Genomic DNA, 19,421 nt, shown 5'->3' with positions numbered 1-19,421 from the left:
GCAAAGAGCCCCGCATGGCCAGCCAGGCTTCTGAGAGCTGTTTCTTTCTTTCTCCAAATCCATATGGAAAATCCAAGAGCCCAAGCAGCTTCAGCACATGAAGGGAGGGGGAGCTGCCCCACTCTGGTTGGGACCCCGAGTGCCCCAAGAAGATGCCTAGCTGCTCTCCCATTGCAGAGGCCATCTGTGAGGAAGATGCATTGGAGGAAGAGCCCACCATGGACCAGGAATTGAGGCTGTGGGATTCTCGGCTTCTCAAAGTCATCTTTGTGATGTAAGTGTCTATACCAAGCGAGGTCTGTAACCCAGAGTGGCAGTCGTCATGGTGATTATGGTTTAACGGGCGTTTTAGAGGGTTGACTGTTACCTAGATCCAAGGGGACGGTCCAGAGCAACTCCGAGCTCTGAAGGTCTCGTGACCCAATCTCCCAGCTTTATGTCTGAGTCCCTGTATTCAGACCTCAGGCAGTGCTATGGCAAGGGGCAAGGGTAAACTGTTGAGAAAAGGAAAAGTTGCTGCCCAGGCTTGGGGAGCTATCAGATAACTGAGAGAAATACTAGTCTCTCCTTATTCTTTTTTTTTTTTAAATAACATGTGTATATATACATGCATGTTCAAATGTATGTGATTGCATGTATATACCTGTGCCCATGAAGGCCAAAGGTTAACATTAACATTGTAAATGTCTTTCCTGATCGCTTTCCAACTTCTATATGGAGGCAGGGTCTCTCATTTGAACTAGCCTGGGGAGAAAGAGGCTATAGTCATTGCCTAGGGTCAGAGGTGGCTGAAGGGAGGAGCCGCATCTGCAGAAGAGGGCATCCCCTGTTTATGAAAGTCATGTGGCCAAAGTCTAGGAACTCCCAGAATTGTGGAGGGCCTGGGTCTGGTACACTTCCAGATATTAGCCAGGCCTTACCTTCCGCTGAATTGGTGGTGCATGCAGTCCAGTAGACAATTGGCAAAGGGCCTCTGCTTTGGAGAACAGAAGACAGTAACAGGAGTCGGGGAGAGAGGGGGAGGCAGATGAGGGGAAAGACCCACATTGATTTACTTTGCCGGCCAAAAACCCAGAGGTTTCGAGTTGAGACTGGTGGCTGTTAAGCCCTAGTAAATTGGCAAGGGGCCATATGCTATGTGATATGGGTCTCAGAAAAGGGACTGAGATGAGAGGGGCTGGGATGTGGGATCCTGAAACATCCAGCTGGTTTGGACACCAAATGTTAGATGGGGTTCATGGAGGCAACATGGAACTACAGGGTAAAAAGATGGGCACCTCCAGAAACAGAATTGTTCTTTAATCAGGACAGCTGAAGGGCTGCATCTTCTCTGTGGAAGTGAGACTGTGTCTGTGTGGCATGGGGGTCTTGGGGCTTAATAGAGTAGAAAAGGGGGAGCTTTGGGATGGGAGAGTCCATCAGCAGGTCAGTGCCCCTGAAGTCTGGAAGTGGGAGATACCAGTGAGGTTAGCCTGTGGAGCTCAGATACTCCCACAGGTGTTCTCAGTCAAGTCAATGTTCCTGTCTGGAGCATCTCAACCCACCCAAGGCTTTTAGATTGTTAACCCTTCATCACCCACGTCCTCTGTCTCTGCCGTCTAGGTTGATTTTCAGCCCCAGCCTCTATAGGGGAATGGGACGGCTTAGAGACTGACATCACCTTAATGGCCCCCGGAGGAGCTGTAGGAAAAACCAAGGAGGAAAGAAAGAAAGAAAGAAAGAAAAAAAGAAAGAAAGAAAGAAAGAAAATCGTTTTGACTGGTTTCCTCTGTGGCTCAGCTGAAGGGCCTAGATAGAATTCTTGCTAACTGTAAGGATGTTTCTGCGATGAAAAGTCTCAGGCCATTCCTGTGGCCTTTAAGAAGAATGATGCCAGGCCTATTTAATGCATAGGAGCAAAGGGCTCTTTAAACCCTCTAGTTTGGAGAACAGGAAAGTGTTCTTGCTGTTTCTGGTGAGCCTCCACTAATGCCCTTTCTTCAGGAGAAAGGCTCAACTCCTAGGTGGCCCTTGATGCACACGCCTGTAATCCCATGCTGTAGCTTTGAGGCTAAGGTAGGAGGATCATGGAGTTGAGTTCAGTCTGGACTGCTTAGTAAGTTCCAGGCCTGCCTGGGCTATGTATTTAGACTGCCTTAAGACAAAACTAAGCTAAACTAAAAAAGCATATGGAGGTGTAGCTCAGTTGTAGAGTACTGCTGTAGTAGACACAAAGCCCTGGGTTTGATCCCCAGCACCGTATAGATGAGGCACGACGGCATGTGCCTATAACCCTAGCAATTGGGACTAGAAACAGAAGGCTCAAGACTTCAAGGCCATCCTTGACTACATATCACTTTTGAGGCCAGCCTGGGCTGCACGTAATGTAACCCTGTCTCAACAAAGCAAACCAGGGGCTGAAGAGCTGGCTCAGCAGTTAAGCCTGCTTGCCTTCCTTATGCAGTTCTGTTTCCTAATGCCCGTGTCAGACGCTTGCAACCACTCATAACTCCAGTTCTAGATGAACTGGTGCCCTCTTCTGGCCTCTGTGGATGCACACACACACACACACACACACACACACACACACACACACACACACAGAGAGAGAGAGAGAGAGACAGAGAGAGAGAGACAGAGAGAGACAGAGAGAGAGAGAGAGAGAGAGAGAGAGAGAGAGAATGAAGAACCAGAGTCACCCCCTCACTGCTCCTGTTTCTCCAGGATCTGCTTCTTAGTGATGTCCTCATCCTATCTGGCATTCCGCATCTCCCGGCTGGAACAGCAGTTATGTTCCTTGAACTGGGGCAGGCCACTCCCAGGGCACAGGTGAGGCCCTTTCTCTTCCTAATGCCTTTGGGATTAAGGGTAGAAGGTCAGGGCCAGGCTGCCACAGCCCTGATTGAACGTGGCTCTGTTTTGAACTGGCTTGATAGCCCTAAGCAGGGTTGGGTATGTGTGCAGGGTACCAGATCTCACTCTGGCCCACACTCAAGGGGAGCAGGGTCTCTGGACCGTCCCTCTGATCTGAGCATCTTTCTTGTGTGCAGGTAACAGTCGCTTGGTCTTCATCCCCACACCTTGTCCAAGGATGCTCTGGGTGCTGTCTCTACCAACGATTCCTGGGGTTTATATATACTGCAGCTATGCTGAGAACGAGTATGAAGGACAATATTCTAGATCTTTCCTCCAGCCCCTCCCCCAACACTTCTTCTCCCAGTGAGTGATCTGAAGTACCTGTTTACAGATTAACTGGCTTCTACAGTTTTTGGACTCAAACAAAATGTTAGATATTTTGTTTTTTAGTCAGTTGAGGAGTTCTGTACACTAAGCCTCAGCAACCACTTAAATGATAGAAAACATATTAACTTGTTTTTTTGAGAGCAGTGGTTTTGGCACACTGACAGAACCCTGGGGGCCTCCTCCAGGGACAAAGGGCATGCTTTGATACCTGGATTGCTGCTTGCTGTCACATGACACACTCCAGTGAGTGTAGGGGGATGTGGGGGTTCGGGGAGTGACAGAGGCACAGCCTGTCTCTGTGAGCTCTGCTGCTTCCCCACACCCTGTGATCTCACGTGGGCCTCTCAGAATCTTTGCTCTGGAGCCCTCAGGACTTCTCTGCATGGAGCCAGGTACTTTCTCACCTGTGAGAAAGTTGGACTGTAGAGAACAGAGCACACAGCAGGGGGTTAGCAAGAGACCAAACTTAGTGCTCTTAGCTGAGCTGGGGCTCTGGGCTGGCCAGGAACTTGGAAAGAGGCTTTCTGCAGGAGAGGATCGGGGCGGGGCTGAGATTGGAGGTCCCAGAATTCTGCAACAGCCCTCACTTTCGTATGACAGGTGGAATAGAGACTTTGGTATTTGGTACTAGGTCTATTCCCAGTGGTCACAGACATTTCCAAGGTCCTGGATATAAGCAACGGAACAGTGAGGAATTTGAGGTCCAGCTACTGGCCTACTTCCTGCATGGCCAACTGCACTTCCAGGGCAGCTTGGCTGGACGGTGGGATCTGACAGTGTTGGGCCACATCTTGGCAGAGCTCACTTATGTTACCTGTGGTCCATAGGCTAGCCAGTCTGTATGATCCGGTAATCATAAATAAGATAGAGGTATCCGGGTGGGACAGGTTCAGTGAGAGACCAGGTAAAATGATCTCTCCGACCCCTTGGGAAGAAGATGGGAGGTAATGAGATGGGTGCCTCCTGATTTTTTTGCCATAAAGAATCTTCCCCTGTCTACTCTTCTCTTAAAAGAACTCTGGTTCATCTCCTCAGGACTCTCATCTGCTAAGACAGTGCTTTAGACGGTTCTAGAAGGGCCTTAGGGAGGAAGCTGGAGGTATCATGGGAAGGCACAGGTGGTGGGTGGGGTGGCACTAGGAATAGCCACTGTTTCCCCGTCTGATGCCGGGAGGTTAGCTGGGGGAGGAAACCCAGGTGGAAATCACTGCAGAGCTGTGATTGTCTCATTGAGGACAAAGGACAGTAGGTGACAACTCCCTGAGCTCGGACTAGAGGTCTCTGCATCATCCCCCTGTTGTAAGTTCTGGAACTGAATATAGAGCCCAGCCTTGTATGTTGTTTGTACCAAATCTTTACATCTCAGGTGAAACCCAGTGTCCCCTTGGTTCTCCTCCCAGGGCCACCCCGTCAAATGCCCATCCTTCAATGCCCATCCTCTTTGTCTTAACCACTCCCCATCATAATTTCCCATCAAATTTTCATGGAAACAATTCTCATTGCCCCGGGACTTTCCCTCTGTGGTCCCTGCCAGAAGATGGGAGAACAAATCCATTCTCTAAGCCTTGCTAGGTTGAGCCAGGGTTCATGAGAGGTGTGCCAAGTCACAGGCCGTGCCAACATGCCGTGGAAAACCTGGTCTCCAGCCAGATCAAGGCTCAGAAAGGGCAGGAGACAGGCTGTAGGGTAGCTGGCTTTGGAGGTAAACTTGGGGCCGGGGCCTTGAGTGATACAGGTGTGTCCATCCCTCTGGAGGGTTGTTCTTTCCTTCACCCTTCTATCCCCATACCCAGCTCCTCTGGAGGGTCTGCCTGTCTGCCGTGACTGTTCCCCACTACACTGGCTAATGCTCTTCTGATTCCCAGAGGGTCTGGTTCAACAAGAGTGGGTTGTTCCACCATGGCATTAGCCTCTGAACTTTAAAAAAATGGGACTGAAAATAATGTTTTTTTTAAAAAATAAAATCTTGATTTTTCTAGTGTTCTGTGGTATGGAAGTTCACTTTTATCATGGGTGTGTGTGTGTGTGTGTGTGTGTGTTTAAGCCAGAAGACAACTTTGGGTATTGTTCCTCAGGCACCAACTACCTTGAGACAGGTCTCTCAATGCCTGCAATCGGATGAGAGTAGACTAGACTGGCCTAGACAGCCTTAGTGGTGCTCCTGATTCCACCGCCCCAGTGCTACAGTTATACGCACACTCCACACTCCACCATACCTGACTTGTTTTTGTTTTTTTGAGACAGGGTTTCTCTGTAGCTTGGGAGCCTGACCTGGAACTAGTTCCTGTAGACCAGGCTGGCCTCCAACTCACAGAGATCTGCCGTAAAGGTGCGCACCACCACCACCCGCCAATCCCTGGCTTTTTATATGGTAGGCTTGACCTCAGGCCATCATGCTTGTGTGGCAAGCACTTCACCGAGCCATCTCTCCAGTCTCCATTTTTATCATGATTTTTTTGAGATTTTAGTTATTTTTATATGTATGAGTGTTTATCTGAATGTATTCCTACAAATCACATGAGTTCAGTGTCCACAGGCAGAAGAAGGCATTGGATCCCCTGGAAGAGTCAACAACAGTTATAGGGTTCTGCCGGGCGATGGTGGCGCATGCCTTTAATCCCAGCACTCGGGAGGCAGAGGCAGGCGGATCTCTGTGAGTTCGAGACCAGCCTGGTCTACAGAGCTAGTTCCAGGACAGGCTCCAAAGCCACAGAGAAACCCTGTCTCGAAAAAACAAAAAACAAAAAAAACAAAACAAACAACAAAAAAAAACAGTTATAGGGTTCTGGGAACTGAACCTGGGTCCTTTGCAGCCAGAGAGCCATCTCTCCCGGTGTATGGAAGTTCAAGCCAGAAAACTCCTGTGGTCTCTTCTATAAGTGACAGTCTGGGACATCTAAACTCCAACTGTTATCATAACACTTTTTAAATATTTATATGGGATTGGAAGGTGGCTTAATAGTTAAGAGCACCAGCCTGCTCTTTCAGGAGATCTGGGTTCAAGTCCCAGAACCCACAGGGTGGTTCACAACCATCTGTTAATCCAATTGCAGGGCATCTAATACCCTCTTCTGATGTCCACAGGCGGGCAAAACACCAATACATATAAATTTTGTTTGTTTGTTTGTTTTTCAAGACAAGGTTTCTCTATGCAGCCCTAGCTGTTTTGGAATTCACTCTGTAGACCAGGCTGACCTTGAACTCACAGACATCTGCCTGGTTTTCCTGGAATTAAAGATGTGTACCATCACTGCCCAGCTAAAATAATTTTTTAATTATGATTTGAGTGGTGGGGATGGCTAAGTCAGTACAGTACCTGCCATGCAAACATGAGAATCTGATGCTGGGCAGTGGTGGCGCACACCTTTAATCCCAGTAATTGGGAGGCAGAGACAGGCAGATCTCTGAGTGAGGCCAGCCTGGTCTACAAATCGAGTACCAGGATAGCCAGGGCTACACAAAGACAAAATAAAACAAAACAAAAACACCACCCAGGGCTGGAGAGATGGCTCAGCGGTTAAGAGCATTGCCTGTTCTTCTAAAGGTCCTGAGTTCAATTCCCAGCAACCACATGGTGGCTCACAACCATCTGTAATGGGGCCTGGTGCCCTCTTCTGGCCTGCAAGCATACATGCAGACAGAATATTGTAGACATAATAAATAAATATTTAAAAAAAACAAAAACAAACAAACAAAAAAACCCACCACCCAAACCCTATGAGGATCTGAGTTCAGATTTCCAGAAAACATGTAAAAACTGAGGGCATCAATCTGGCAACCCAGCATGGAGGAAAACAGAGATAAGCAATCCCTGGACCTCACCAAACTAGCCGACTGAATAAACTCTCGGTTTGCAGAGACCTCAAAAAATACAGTGGCGCACTCAAGCGATGGCTCAGAGCCTGAGACCGCTTGCTCCTTCTGCAGGGGACCCAGGCTAGATTCCCAACATCACAAGAGATGGCTCACAACTATCTGTAACTCCAATTCCAGCAGATCTCATGTCCTTTCCTGGCCTCTGAGGGCAGCCAGGCACACACATGGTGCACATACATACATGTAGGCAAAACACATACACATAGAATAAAAATAAATATTTAAAAGACCGAACAAAGCAGAGAGTCTGGAAAGATGGCTCGGGGGAAGGTGCTGGCCATCTCATCTGACAGCCTGAGTGTGTTCCCTGGGCCCCAGTGGTGGAAGCAGAGAACCAGCTCCAACAAGTTGTCCTTTGATTTCCAGACACGTATCATGGCATGTGTCTGCATGCACATACATATACACAATAAATACGTGCTTTACAAAGTTTTAAGGTGAAGAGGGGATGGAGAGATGGCTCAGTGGTTAAGAGAACTTGTTCTTTCTTGCACAGGACCTAGGTTCACTTCCCAGCACCCACATGGTGGCTAACTACTGTCTGTAACTTTAGTTCCAAGGGATATGATATCTCTTCTGACTGCTACAGGCTCCTGAGTGCATGTAGTGTGCGTGCACACACACACACATACACACACGCTGGAGAGATGGCTCAGCTGTTAAGAGCATTAATTGTTCTTCCAGAAGTCCTGAGTTCAATTCCCAGCAACCACATGGTGGCTCACAACCACCTGTAATAAAATCTGGTGCCAACTTCTGGCCTGCAGGCAGAACATTGTATACATAATAAATAAATCTTAAAAAAAAGAACACACACATACACACACACTCACTCTATCTATCTATCTATCTATCTATCTATCTATCTATCTATCTATCTATTAAAGGTGGAGAGTCATCAAGGAAGACCCCTAATATTGATCTTTGTCTTTCATACACACATGTACACCCTATGAATACATACATTCACTCATGTATACACTATGAACACATACCTTCATCTGTGTACATCCATATGATACACACATTCACCCATGTACACCCATATGAACATACACATGCAGCCATGTACACTCATGAACACTACATGTACCCATGTACACCCATATGAACATACACATGCACCCATGTACACCCACATGAACATACACATGCACCCATGTACACCCATATGAACATACACATGCAGCCATGTACACTCATGAACACTACATGCACCCATGTACACCCACATGAACATACACATGCAGCCATGTACACCCATATGAACATACACATGCACCCATGTACACCCATATGAACACTACATGTACCCATGTACACCCATATGAACACACACATGCACCCATGTACACCCACATGAACATACACATGCACCCATGTACACCCATATGAACACTACATGCACCCATGTACACCCATATGAACACACACATGCACCCATGTACACCCACATGAACACACACATGCACCCATGTACACCCATATGAACACACACATGCACCCATGTACACCCATATGAACACACACATGCACCCATGTACACCCATATGAACACACACATGCACCCATGTACACCCATATGAACATACACATGCACCCATGTACACCCACATGAACATACACATGCACCCATGTACACCCACATGAACACACACATGCAGCCATGTACACCCATATGAACATACACATGCACCCATGTACACCCATATGAACACTACATGCACCCATGTACACCCATATGAACACACACATGCACCCATGTACACCCACATGAACACACACATGCACCCATGTACACCCATATGAACACACACATGCACCCATGTACACCCATATGAACACACACATGCACCCATGTACACCCATATGAACACACACATGCACCCATGTACACCCATATGAACATACACATGCACCCATGTACACCCACATGAACATACACATGCACCCATGTACACCCACATGAACACACACATGCAGCCATGTACACCCATATGAACATACACATGCAGCCATGTACACCCATATGAACATACACATGCACCCATGTACACCCATATGAACATACACATGCACCCATGTACACCCACATGAACATACACATGCACCCATGTACACCCATAAGAACACACACATGCAGCCATGTACACCCATATGAACACACACATGCACCCATGTACACCCATATGAACATACACATGCACCCATGTACACCCATATGAACATACACATGCACCCATGTACACCCATATGAACATACATGTGCACCTACGTACACCCATATGAACAAATACATTCACACCTCTATATACAGATACAAAAATTAAAAGTAAAAAAGTATTTCTTTTAAAATTTGTATTTTCAATTATTTATTTTAATTTCTTGAGACAGAATCTTGCTGGCTAACTCAGACTGGCCTAGAGCTCATGTAGCCCAGGCTAGCTTTGAGCTCATAGAAATCCTCCTGCCTTAGCCTCCTGGGTGCTGAAATTATAAGTGGATGCCAACATACGCAGTTTACTTTTTTAAAAATAAAAAAATTGCCGGGCGTTGGTGGCGCACGCCTTTAATCCCAGCACTCCGGAGGCAGAGGCAGGCGGATCTCTGTGAGTTCGAGGCCAGCCTGGTCTACAAGAGCTAGTTCCAGGACAGGAACCAAAAAGCTACGGAGAAACCCTGTCTCGAAAAATCCAAAAAAAATAAAAAAATAAAAAATTAAATTCTGTTAATTTTTTGTGTATGTGCACATGCACAAATTCATGTGTATGAATGTGGGTGTGCGTGTGCTGTGCGGTGTATGGAGAGGAGAGGACAAGCTCAGGGCCAAACCTTGCTTCCCGCTTTATTTAAGACAGGGTTGCTTGCAGGTGATGGCGCACGCCTTTAATCCCAGCACTCGGGAGGCAGAGGCAGGTGGCTCTCTGTGAGTCTGAGGCCAGCCTGGTCTTCTGGTCTATAGAGAGAGTCCCAGAATAGTCAGGGAAACACAGAAAAACCCTGTCTCAAAAAACCAACCCAAGCCGGGCGGTGGTGGCGCACACCTTTAATCCTAGCACTCGGGAGGCAGAGGCAGGCGGATCTCTGTGAGTTCGAGACCAGCCTGGTCTACAAGAGCTAGTTCCAGGACAGGTTCCAAAGCCGCAGAGAAACCCTGTCTCGAAAAACCAAAAAACAGGGGCTGGAGAGATGGCTCAGCGGTTAAGAGCACTGTGTGCTCTTCCAAAGGACCCGAGTTCGATTCCCAGCAACCACATGGTGGCTCACAACCATCTGTAATGAGGTCTAGTGTCCTCTTCTAGCAGGCATATATATACAAACAGAATATTGTATCCATAATAAATAAATAAATATAAAAAAAGAAAAAGAGCCAAAAGTCCATCAACTTTAAAAAAAATCAAAAAACAAAACAAAACAAAACCCCCCCCAAAAAAAACCCAAACCAAAACAATAAACGAAAGGCCGGGTCTCTTTGTTCTTCCTCTCCTGCATGTGTCAAGCTAGCTGGCCTGTCTGCTTCTGGGATCCTCTGGTCCCTGCCTTTCATCTCCTCGTGGGAGCACTGGGACATTCCTGCTACTGGACCTGAGGATCTGAGCTCAGATCCGTCCACTGAGCTGTCTTCCCACCCCACTCAAATTTCTTTAGATACAGTGTCTGGCTGCATCTTGGAGGCTGCCCTTGAACTCTGTCTTCCTGAAGCAGCCTCCTGTGTGCTGGGATTTCAGGTATGTGCCACTCTGCCTGACTCAGAGCACATTCTTAACTTAATCAAAAGTGTTTTTTTTTAAGTTTTTTTTTATTAGATTTATTTATTTATTATGTATACAACATTCTGCCTCCATGTATGTATACCCACATACCAGAAGAGGGTGCCAGGTCTCATTACATATGGTTGTGAGCCACCATGTGGTTCCTGGGAATTGAGCTCATGACCTCTGGAAGAGCAGCCAGTGCTCTTAACCACTGAGCCATCTCTCCAGTCCTCAAATGTGTTTTCTTATGGTGTGTGTGTCTGCTTTGGGGATGGAACTCAGGTTGACAGGCTTATGTAGCAAGCAGCTCACCCACCAGCCCTCTTGCTGGACCATATCAACCTTTTCTTTTTTCCAACAATGCCCCCTTCTAGTAGTGTATTCAGTCAACAAATATTATTGAGTCCAGACCATGTGCCAGCATGCTAGGTACTGGGGATGCAGTGGCAGCCATGCCAGGTAATGTCGTGTTCTAAATACGTTTAACTTAAATTCCACATAAAGGTGAGTTCTGATTAATAGGCAAACAGCCAGGGTAACTATAGCTTGATGTTGGGTTCCATGAAGGAAAAATTGATGTAAGGTAAGGAGAAACTAGCTTCAGACAGGGTCATCAAGAAAGTCCTCTGAAGCGAGCGACACTTTGCTGTACCTGAAGGTGAGGAGCTGGAACAAGAGCCATTTCTGGCTGCAGAAGTTGGGAAAGGACATTTATGGCTAGGAAACAGAGAAACCATCTACATGACTCTGGAATACCGGCCACGTTGTGGAGTGAGAAGAGGCCGGAGAGCTGCCTAGTAGGTAAAGGTGCTTGCTGTACAAGCCTTAACCATTTGCACTTGGACTCTGGAAGCCACGTCAGGGTGGAAAAACTCGACAGAGTTTGCTCTGGGTTTCACATGTGCAGGGGCATGTGCACACCACCCCCGCGTCAAGTACACTCTCGGCAATACGAAGTAAATAAAGTACTTTAAAAATGAGGCTGGAGGACTGGGCGTATAGCTCAGGGGATAAACTGTCACACGCGTCTGACAACCTGTGTTTGCGCCCTGGGAGTGACTCCGCAAAGCTGTCCTCTAACCGCCACACACATCCATGGCATTCATGTGCACTGTGCACACACCACACACAACAGCAACAATAACTAAATGTAAAGAGGTTAGTTATAGACATCAATGGCAAAACCCAAATGGTCCAATAGAAAACAGGCAAAAGATTTGCATAGACTTTTCTCTTCATAGATTTTAGAAGTAGCCATTAACCAATGAAAGACCGGCCAGCATTTCTACTCACGTTAAAAAACGTGGAGAGGCCATCACGGCGATTAGGATGGTTGCTGCCAAACAGAAAATTACAAGTGTTGGTGAGGCTATGACACAACGGCCCTCCATTGCGCTGATGGGATGAGGTCGTGTGGCTGAGGCTGGGGCGTAGTTCAGTGGGGGAACAAATGCTTGGCTGCTCAAGGCCCAGTACCAAGGGAAGGAAGGACATGCTTACTGTAACAAGACGAATGTTACTCGAACAAAAATAAATAAAAATAGACATCTAAGACATTTCAAGTTTCGGTCGGATATGTACTAAAAAGACTTGAACGTTTGGGGTGGCATTTGGATGTAACAGGAAAATACGGCTGACCGGTTGCAGATTTATGAAGAACCCAGGGAATGTCCGAGAAACCTCTTCAAGCTCCCCTCTCGTTTCTCATCTCCCAGACAGGGCACATAACCCCATCTTCTCAGTTTGGTGTTGAAACGAGTTGATCTTATTGGCAGAAATCACGAGATGAATATCTGTGGTAGTCCTTGAACAGAGAGTTCTGGAGGGACGTTAGGGGATCTGGATAAGGGGAATTTCTTCCAGGCGGTTCTTTTGTTTGCCTCAAGAACACTCAAGTTTGACTATCAAGTTGCCACCCGCAAGAGGGAGAGAACAAAAATATGCCACTAGGGGGCAGCAAAGTCCAGCAAGAGGCCTCATTTCCTTCCAAGGTCCCTCCAGGCTTATCTCCTAGCTGGGTGAAATTTGGCCCAGGCTTCTGGTTTGTAATGGAAGAGCAGACTCTTCGGGCAGGCGGTGGGGCCATCTCACCCCATAGGAATAGCTCAACCTCCGTCCCTCATCACCTCCTCCCCGCTCCCGGCCTGGCGACAGGCCGGCAAACACTTCCAAGGACTCTCCAGATCTTCCGAAGATTTGGCTGCCAGGAAGGCAGGCTGGTTTGGTGTGAAGAGCAGGTGTGTCTGGATCGCACGGGTGGAGAACCGCGCGGGTGGGGAACTGAGTTTCCTAGGGCTTGGAACCCAGGCTCCCTGCCCCCATGCACTCTTGCTGTAAATAGCATCCTCTGTCTGAGCACAGAATGGAAGAAATCTGGCTCCAGTAGGGTGTGAACCAAGATGTCAACAACACTCCTTGTCCTCCTCCTTTACTTAGAGAGGCTGGTTTAAAATGCGACTGTTAAATGTGCTGCGTCCACCCAGGCTGGGGGAGAGAGCGAGGCATTTCAGCCTCTGAAATGGTAACCAGAGAAACTGGACTCCTTCCCCCTGCGTGACTGATCTCCAGATGAGCAGCACCTGGTGCCCAGCGGGGGCCCTGCTTACTGGGCCCCTTCCCGTCGGCAGGGCTCCCTGCCTCCCTGGAATGTGTTCCTTCTTGTTTGGCACTCAGCAGCTGGCTCCCAGCCAAAGCTGGGGTTGCGTTGGAATGTGATGCCCCCACTCCTTTCTCTCACAGGCTCCCCACAAGGCTCTCTCTTCTGCCATGGGGAAAGGGCAGGCCTAACGGGCAGCCTCAACCCACTGGTGTGATTTCTCCTCTCTAAGGGCCTCAGACGCTTCTGTGACTCAACGCGGAAGCGCTTGGGTTGAGGAAGAAGGGGGACACTACAGAGCTGAGTCCCCAGCAAAAGCAGAGGCTGAGGCATATTGATATCTTATCCCCTTGGCAGTCTTCTAAATTGGGCTGGAGTGGGCCAAGAGTTACTCACAAGCTGTTGATTAACTTGCTAAACGCAGAAAGGTTGGCTTGGGCACCGCTTTGGGAAAATGTGACACCCACTGCTCCTGGATTCAGTGGCGCATGAAGGCGTATTAATTGGTGTAGGATTTCTGATGGAAGTTTTTCTTTGCTGCTAGTTCCAAATAGCAGGCTAATCCTGAATGCCCATGCTCTCTCCAACACATAACTACCTGGGAGTAGTTTATTAAGTGTTTGCTATGAGCTCCTGAATGAACGCTTCTACAGATACTAGGATCCTACCACTTTCTGAACATAGCAGCTCACCAGGCCCTGTACAATGTGCTTTTATGCTTGGTATCTCATTTGACTCCCAATACAGCAGTGCAGCTTTCGCACTTGACTGTCAGTACCGAGACAGATAAGCCTGAGAGATGACGTGGGTCCCCTTCAGGGAGTTTGGTGCAGAGCAAGCTAGAGGCATTAGCTATGTAACAGTGTAGGACTCGTGGGTAAGACTGACTCAGCCGATGGGCGTGCAGCATGCGTGGGCTTCAAAGGCTGAGATTTGGATGAGAGGAGAGACATGTGCTTTGGGGGTAATGTCAGGAAAAGGATGGTGTGGAGGAAGGTGCAGGTGAGCCCCTCAGCAGAGTTCCTGCAAAACCTCTTAGGATCCAGTGCCAGGGTGAGAACGGGGGACATGACCCTTTAGGGAAAGAGGAGGCTACTGGACCTGCTGCAGCCTAGGAGTGACGAGTAGCTCATGGTTTTAAAATGTCTCAGAGAATAATCTGGATCAGTCACTTCTTGGTCTTTTGTCTAAGACCAAGCACAGTCTAGACCATGTCCCCAGTGTCTGTAGTCCTGGCATTTGGGACTGGGTAATTTTCATTATGGGGGCTTGCCTGCATCTGATACTTAGCCATACCCTTGGATTTTGCCCACCTGATGCCAATGCACCCCTTACTTCTGGTTGTGATGACCCAAACTACCCCCAATACTGCCAAATATCTCCTATAGAGAGGGGAAAACTGTCTCCAACTGAGAATCACTGATTTGAATTGCAGGAAGTTAAAGACTTACCTCAGAATATTGACAGGCTTTGAAATTTATTACTGTCATTGCTGTGTGTGTGTGTGTGTGTGTGTGTGTGGTGCCAGGGGGCAAACCCAGGGCCTGTGCTGCCCTGCTGCACTATACATCCAGTCCTGAGCTACAACTCCCAGCTCAGCAGGTATTTTATTAGCACTCTGATCAAATCTATTGACTTTTGGAATAGCTGATAAAGTAAAAATTGTTTCCTTGCCACAGGAAATGTTGATGCCAAAGAATTTCCCAGCCTAAGAGGCTTCAGAAGTAGATGGTTCTGCAGATCAGAACCCTTCGGAACATAGACTAATGTGCAGATAATGTCCTGGAGAATCACCAGCAGGAGAGTGGCTGATGGCAGGCTTCACCTCCTTCCCAACCCCCCAAGGCCCTCTTCACCCAAGGGCCCCACTGGCTGAGGAGTGTGCAAGCCGACTAGAAGTGGCGACGGGCAGAACGGGCTGAGCTTGGGGATGTTCTGAACATAGAAGCAGGGCCACCTCTCAGACTGGAGCTAGGGAACTGCAGGACTTAAGGATGACTTCACAATTTATGGCTTGAAAGGCTATAGACATCCATGAGCAGTAGAGCTTGGAAGAGGAAGGTCAGGAATGTGGTGCTGGAGGCAGGGGAGACAGCTCAGGGGCTAACGGCTGCCAAGCCTGATGACCCTAGTTTCATCACAGGGACCCACATGGTGGAAGAAGAGAGCCCACTCCCTTGAGCTGTCACCTGACTCCACCCCACTGAAGAAAGAAATAAATAAAATGACTGGGCGCACGCCTTTAATCCCAGCACTCGGGAGGCAGAGGCAGGGGAATCTTTGTGAGTTCGAGGCCAGCCTGGTCTACAGAGTGAGTTCCAGGACAGCCAGGGCCACACATGTTTCAAAAAACATAAATAAATAAACAAATAAGCAAAGCAAAATAAAATCAAATAGAAAAGAAATAGCAGTATTGGCCATGCTAAGTCTGAGGTAAGTTTTAAATAGCCACGTGTGGATGTCACGCAAGTGATAGGCTAAGTCTGTCTAAGGGAGAGACACCTGGGAGATTCTATAGTGGCTGCTTGTTTGTTTGAGACAGTCTCACCGTGTAGCTCTGACCTGGAACTCAGAGGTTGTTCTGTCTTCTGCCTCTCTTGTTTTGTTTGTTGAGACAGGGTTTCATTCTGTAGCTGGCTATCCTGAAACTCACAACTGAGTTGCCTAGATTATCTTGGGACTCGTGGCAATCCCTCTGCCTCAACCTCTCAGGTGCTGGGATTACAGATGTGAGCCACCATACCTGGCTAGAGTAATATTTAAAAGGGTGACATGGGATGAGATCACCATGGAAATGAACGTGTTGATAGACCAGGAACTGGAGGCCTGGGGACTGCTGTGCAGTCGCTGAGAGATCAGGAAGAGGAGGAGGAAGTGGCAAAGGAAACTGAGCGGCACCCAGGGAGGCAGGGGGAAACCCAGAAGGGCTTGGTGTTCTGGTGGCCAGTCACCAAACATTAATGCGGAGACAAGGACTAATGAGAACAAATTTAATTCATTTTACTCTGTGTCAATAAATGCCTTTTAAAAAATAGACTTTTATTCTGTAGCCCAAGCCGTCCTGGGGCTCACTAACTATGTAATCCAGGCTGGCCCCAAAGCTGTGTTACAAGAATCAGAGGCATGTGCACAGTACTGAGATTCACTTGTGATCTTTTTGGACTTAGAAGTGATCAAGAAGTTCCCAGTCTGGACCCTCAAATATTTTAATACTAATCATCAGTCCTCCCTTTCTCCTCCCTCCCTTTCCCTCTCTCCCTCTTCCTTCTCTTTGATTTTTGAGACAGTCTGGCTGCATGGGCCAGACAGTCTTGAACTTACAGTTCTCTTGTCTCGGTGTCCTTGCGTGCTGGGATGACATAAACGTGCTCCGCGTCCAGCCCTTCACGCCATTCCTAGACTCATTTCCTTTCATGGTGGGAAGTTGTTCAGAGATCTCAGTCTTCTAAGGCTTCCCAAGACTGCTTCTGATTTTCTGGGTCAGACCATGCTTGTCCACTGTCTCCTGTTCCTTCGGCTGTGGCCTTTCCGCTTCACGGTTTGTGACTTCATTCTTCCAGCTGCTCCAGGGAGTCCAATTGCGGGAAAGGCTGACGAGTGTTCACCTAGTAGTCCTTGTGCCACAGGCCACCCCTTGTGACCAAGGAAAGCCTGCGTGCAGCTCAGTACAGAAATTGTAAATGCACTTAGAACATTTTGAATCTCGGTTTTGACAATTAAAATAGATTGTGTGTGTGCGTGTACGTGTGTGTGTGTGTGTGTGTGTGTGTGTGTGTGTGGTGGCACATGCGTAGCAGGCAGGAATTGGTGGCACAAAAGGCAGCTGTGGAGGTCCCCCCAGGCCTTCAGGCTTGCACAGTAGGCACTTTTACTTGCTGAGCCATTTCATAGCCCCCCGTTTTCATCAAATCAATTTTTTTAGTAACTCAGTTGTGTAGTTCCCCACTGTAACCTTTGAAATGATTTCATCACATTACAATGTCAAAAGGTTGGACATGCCTGGTAGACTTAATAGAATGCCAACAGCACACAGAGCAAAGGTGCAAATTCAGCGGGTAGATGTCTGATTTGAAAAACTGGATAGCCATTTTCTATAATAGTAAGGAACTTCTCAATGCCGGTGTCCTGTGTAGCCCCTAATCTCCTGCCCTGCCTCTAGGATATTCCCATCTCACTGACCTCCACTATGGTGACTTTCTTTTTGAGGCCTCATTCTATTTCTCTGAGATATTAAAAGCTCTGAATTTCTTTTCTTTTGTTATTTGTAATTGATCTCCCTTGTATCCTCATGGTCCACTTAATTTTTTTTTTTGCTTTACATCTTTTTTGTTTTGTTTTGTTTTGTTTTTTGAAACAGGGTTTCTCTGTAGCTTTGGAGCCTGCCCTGGAACTTGCTCTGTAGCCCAGGCTGGCCTCAAACTCACAGAGATCCGCCTGTTTCTGCCTCCCGAGTGCTGGGATTAAAGTTGTGTGCCACCACTGCCTGCCTGCTTTACATCTTATAGGATTTCTTCATTGTTATATGTGTGTTTTGCTTGCAAGCATACATGTTCACCACTTGCATGTGTGGTGTCCATAAATGTTAGAAGAGCATTAAATTCCCTGGAACTGGAGTTGCAGATAGTTGTGAGCTGCCATGTGGGTGCCAGGTAACAAACCCAAGTCCTCTGCAAGTGTAGCAAATGCTCTTAACTACTGAATCATCTTTCTAGCCCCTCCCTCCCTCCCTCCCTCCCTCCCTCCCTCCCTCCCTCCTTCCCTCCCTCTCTCTCTTCCTTTTTTCTTCCCTTTTTCCTTCTTTTCCTCCTTCCTTCCTTCCTTCCTTCCTTCCTTCCTTCCTTCCTTCCTTCCTTCCTTCCTTCCTTCCTTCCTTTGGTTTTTCAAGACAGGGTTTCCTGACTGTCCTGAAACTCATTCTGTAGATCAGGCTGTCCCTCAAACTGAGAGATCTGCCTGCCTCTGCCTCCTGAGTGCTGAGATCAAAGATGTGCACCACCATCCCTAGAAACTAAGGAGGCTACATTCAGGTTTTGATTCTAATAGTAATTATTTCTTCTCTACTGAATAAAACAGAAAAAAGCACCACTACTACTAACCATCAAGATATAGCAAAGTGTGTTGGTTAAGAACCTAAATTCTAAGCTGGGTGGTGGTGACACATGCTGTTGTCTGAGTTTCTGTCCTGCCGGTTCCCACAATAGTTAAGTCCCAAAGAAATCACACAGAGGTCTACATTAACTATAAACTGGTTGTCACATTAGCTCAGGTTTCTTATTAACTCTTATAACTTATATTAGCCCATTATTCTTGTCTATGTTAGCCACATGGCTCAGGACCTTTTTCAGCAAGGCAGTCCCATCTTGATTCTTCTGTGGCTGGGCAGGTCTGCTGAGGAATGGGCTTCCTTCTTCCCAGAATTCTCCTGTTCTTATTGACCTGCCTATACTTCCTGCCTGGCTACTGGCCAATCAGCATTTATTTAAAATATAATTGACAGAATATAGACCATTCTCCCACACCAACACGCCTTTAATCCCAGCACTCGGGAAGCAAAGGCAGGTGGATCTCTGTGAGTTCGAGGGAAGGTAGGAAAATCAGGGTAATTCTCAGCTAGAGGAGTAGGTTTTTTTGTTTGTTTCTTTGGTAGGTTGTTTTTTGAGACAGGGTTTCTATAATAGGAGGCAGCTTGTTCCTTTGCAATTGTCCAGACTCTAAATAACGACACAGAAACTGTATTACTGTTTGGCCTATTAGCTCTAGCTTCTTACTGGCTAGCTCTTACATCTTAATTTAACCCATTTCTATTAATCTGTGTATCGTGGTATGACTGTGGCTAACTGGCAAGTTTCTGGCTCGTCTGTTCCCAGTAGACTGACTCCACCTCTCTCTATCTTTTCCAGCCTGGCTATATTCTGTTAAGTCATTGGCTGAAAGCAGCTTCTTTATTAACCAATGGTATACAAAGGGGAATC

General features: G+C 47.4%; 1 protein-coding gene across 3 annotated transcripts in view; it reads left to right on the top strand.

Annotated features, from left to right (window-relative positions):
- The window catches only part of Gramd2a (GRAM domain containing 2A), a 39,429-nt gene extending 34,226 nt beyond the window's left edge, over positions 1 to 5,203 (top strand). Inside the window, exons 10-12 of one of the 3 annotated variants that reach the window (XM_075965648.1) lie at positions 178 to 274; positions 2,704 to 2,808; positions 3,030 to 5,203. In XM_075965648.1, the coding sequence (XP_075821763.1) occupies positions 178 to 274; positions 2,704 to 2,808; positions 3,030 to 3,033 (206 nt within the window). In that variant the 3' untranslated portion in view covers positions 3,034 to 5,203. The other 2 variants (XM_075965649.1, XM_075965650.1) reach the window with 2 other exon arrangements.
- Positions 5,204 to 19,421: the final 14,218 nt, after the last annotated feature.

The sequence above is a fragment of the Microtus pennsylvanicus genome, chromosome 3 (genome assembly GCF_037038515.1).
Source record: "Microtus pennsylvanicus isolate mMicPen1 chromosome 3, mMicPen1.hap1, whole genome shotgun sequence".
Taxonomy (NCBI): domain Eukaryota; kingdom Metazoa; phylum Chordata; class Mammalia; order Rodentia; family Cricetidae; genus Microtus; species Microtus pennsylvanicus.
This window is presented reverse-complemented; position numbering and strand designations above follow the sequence as displayed.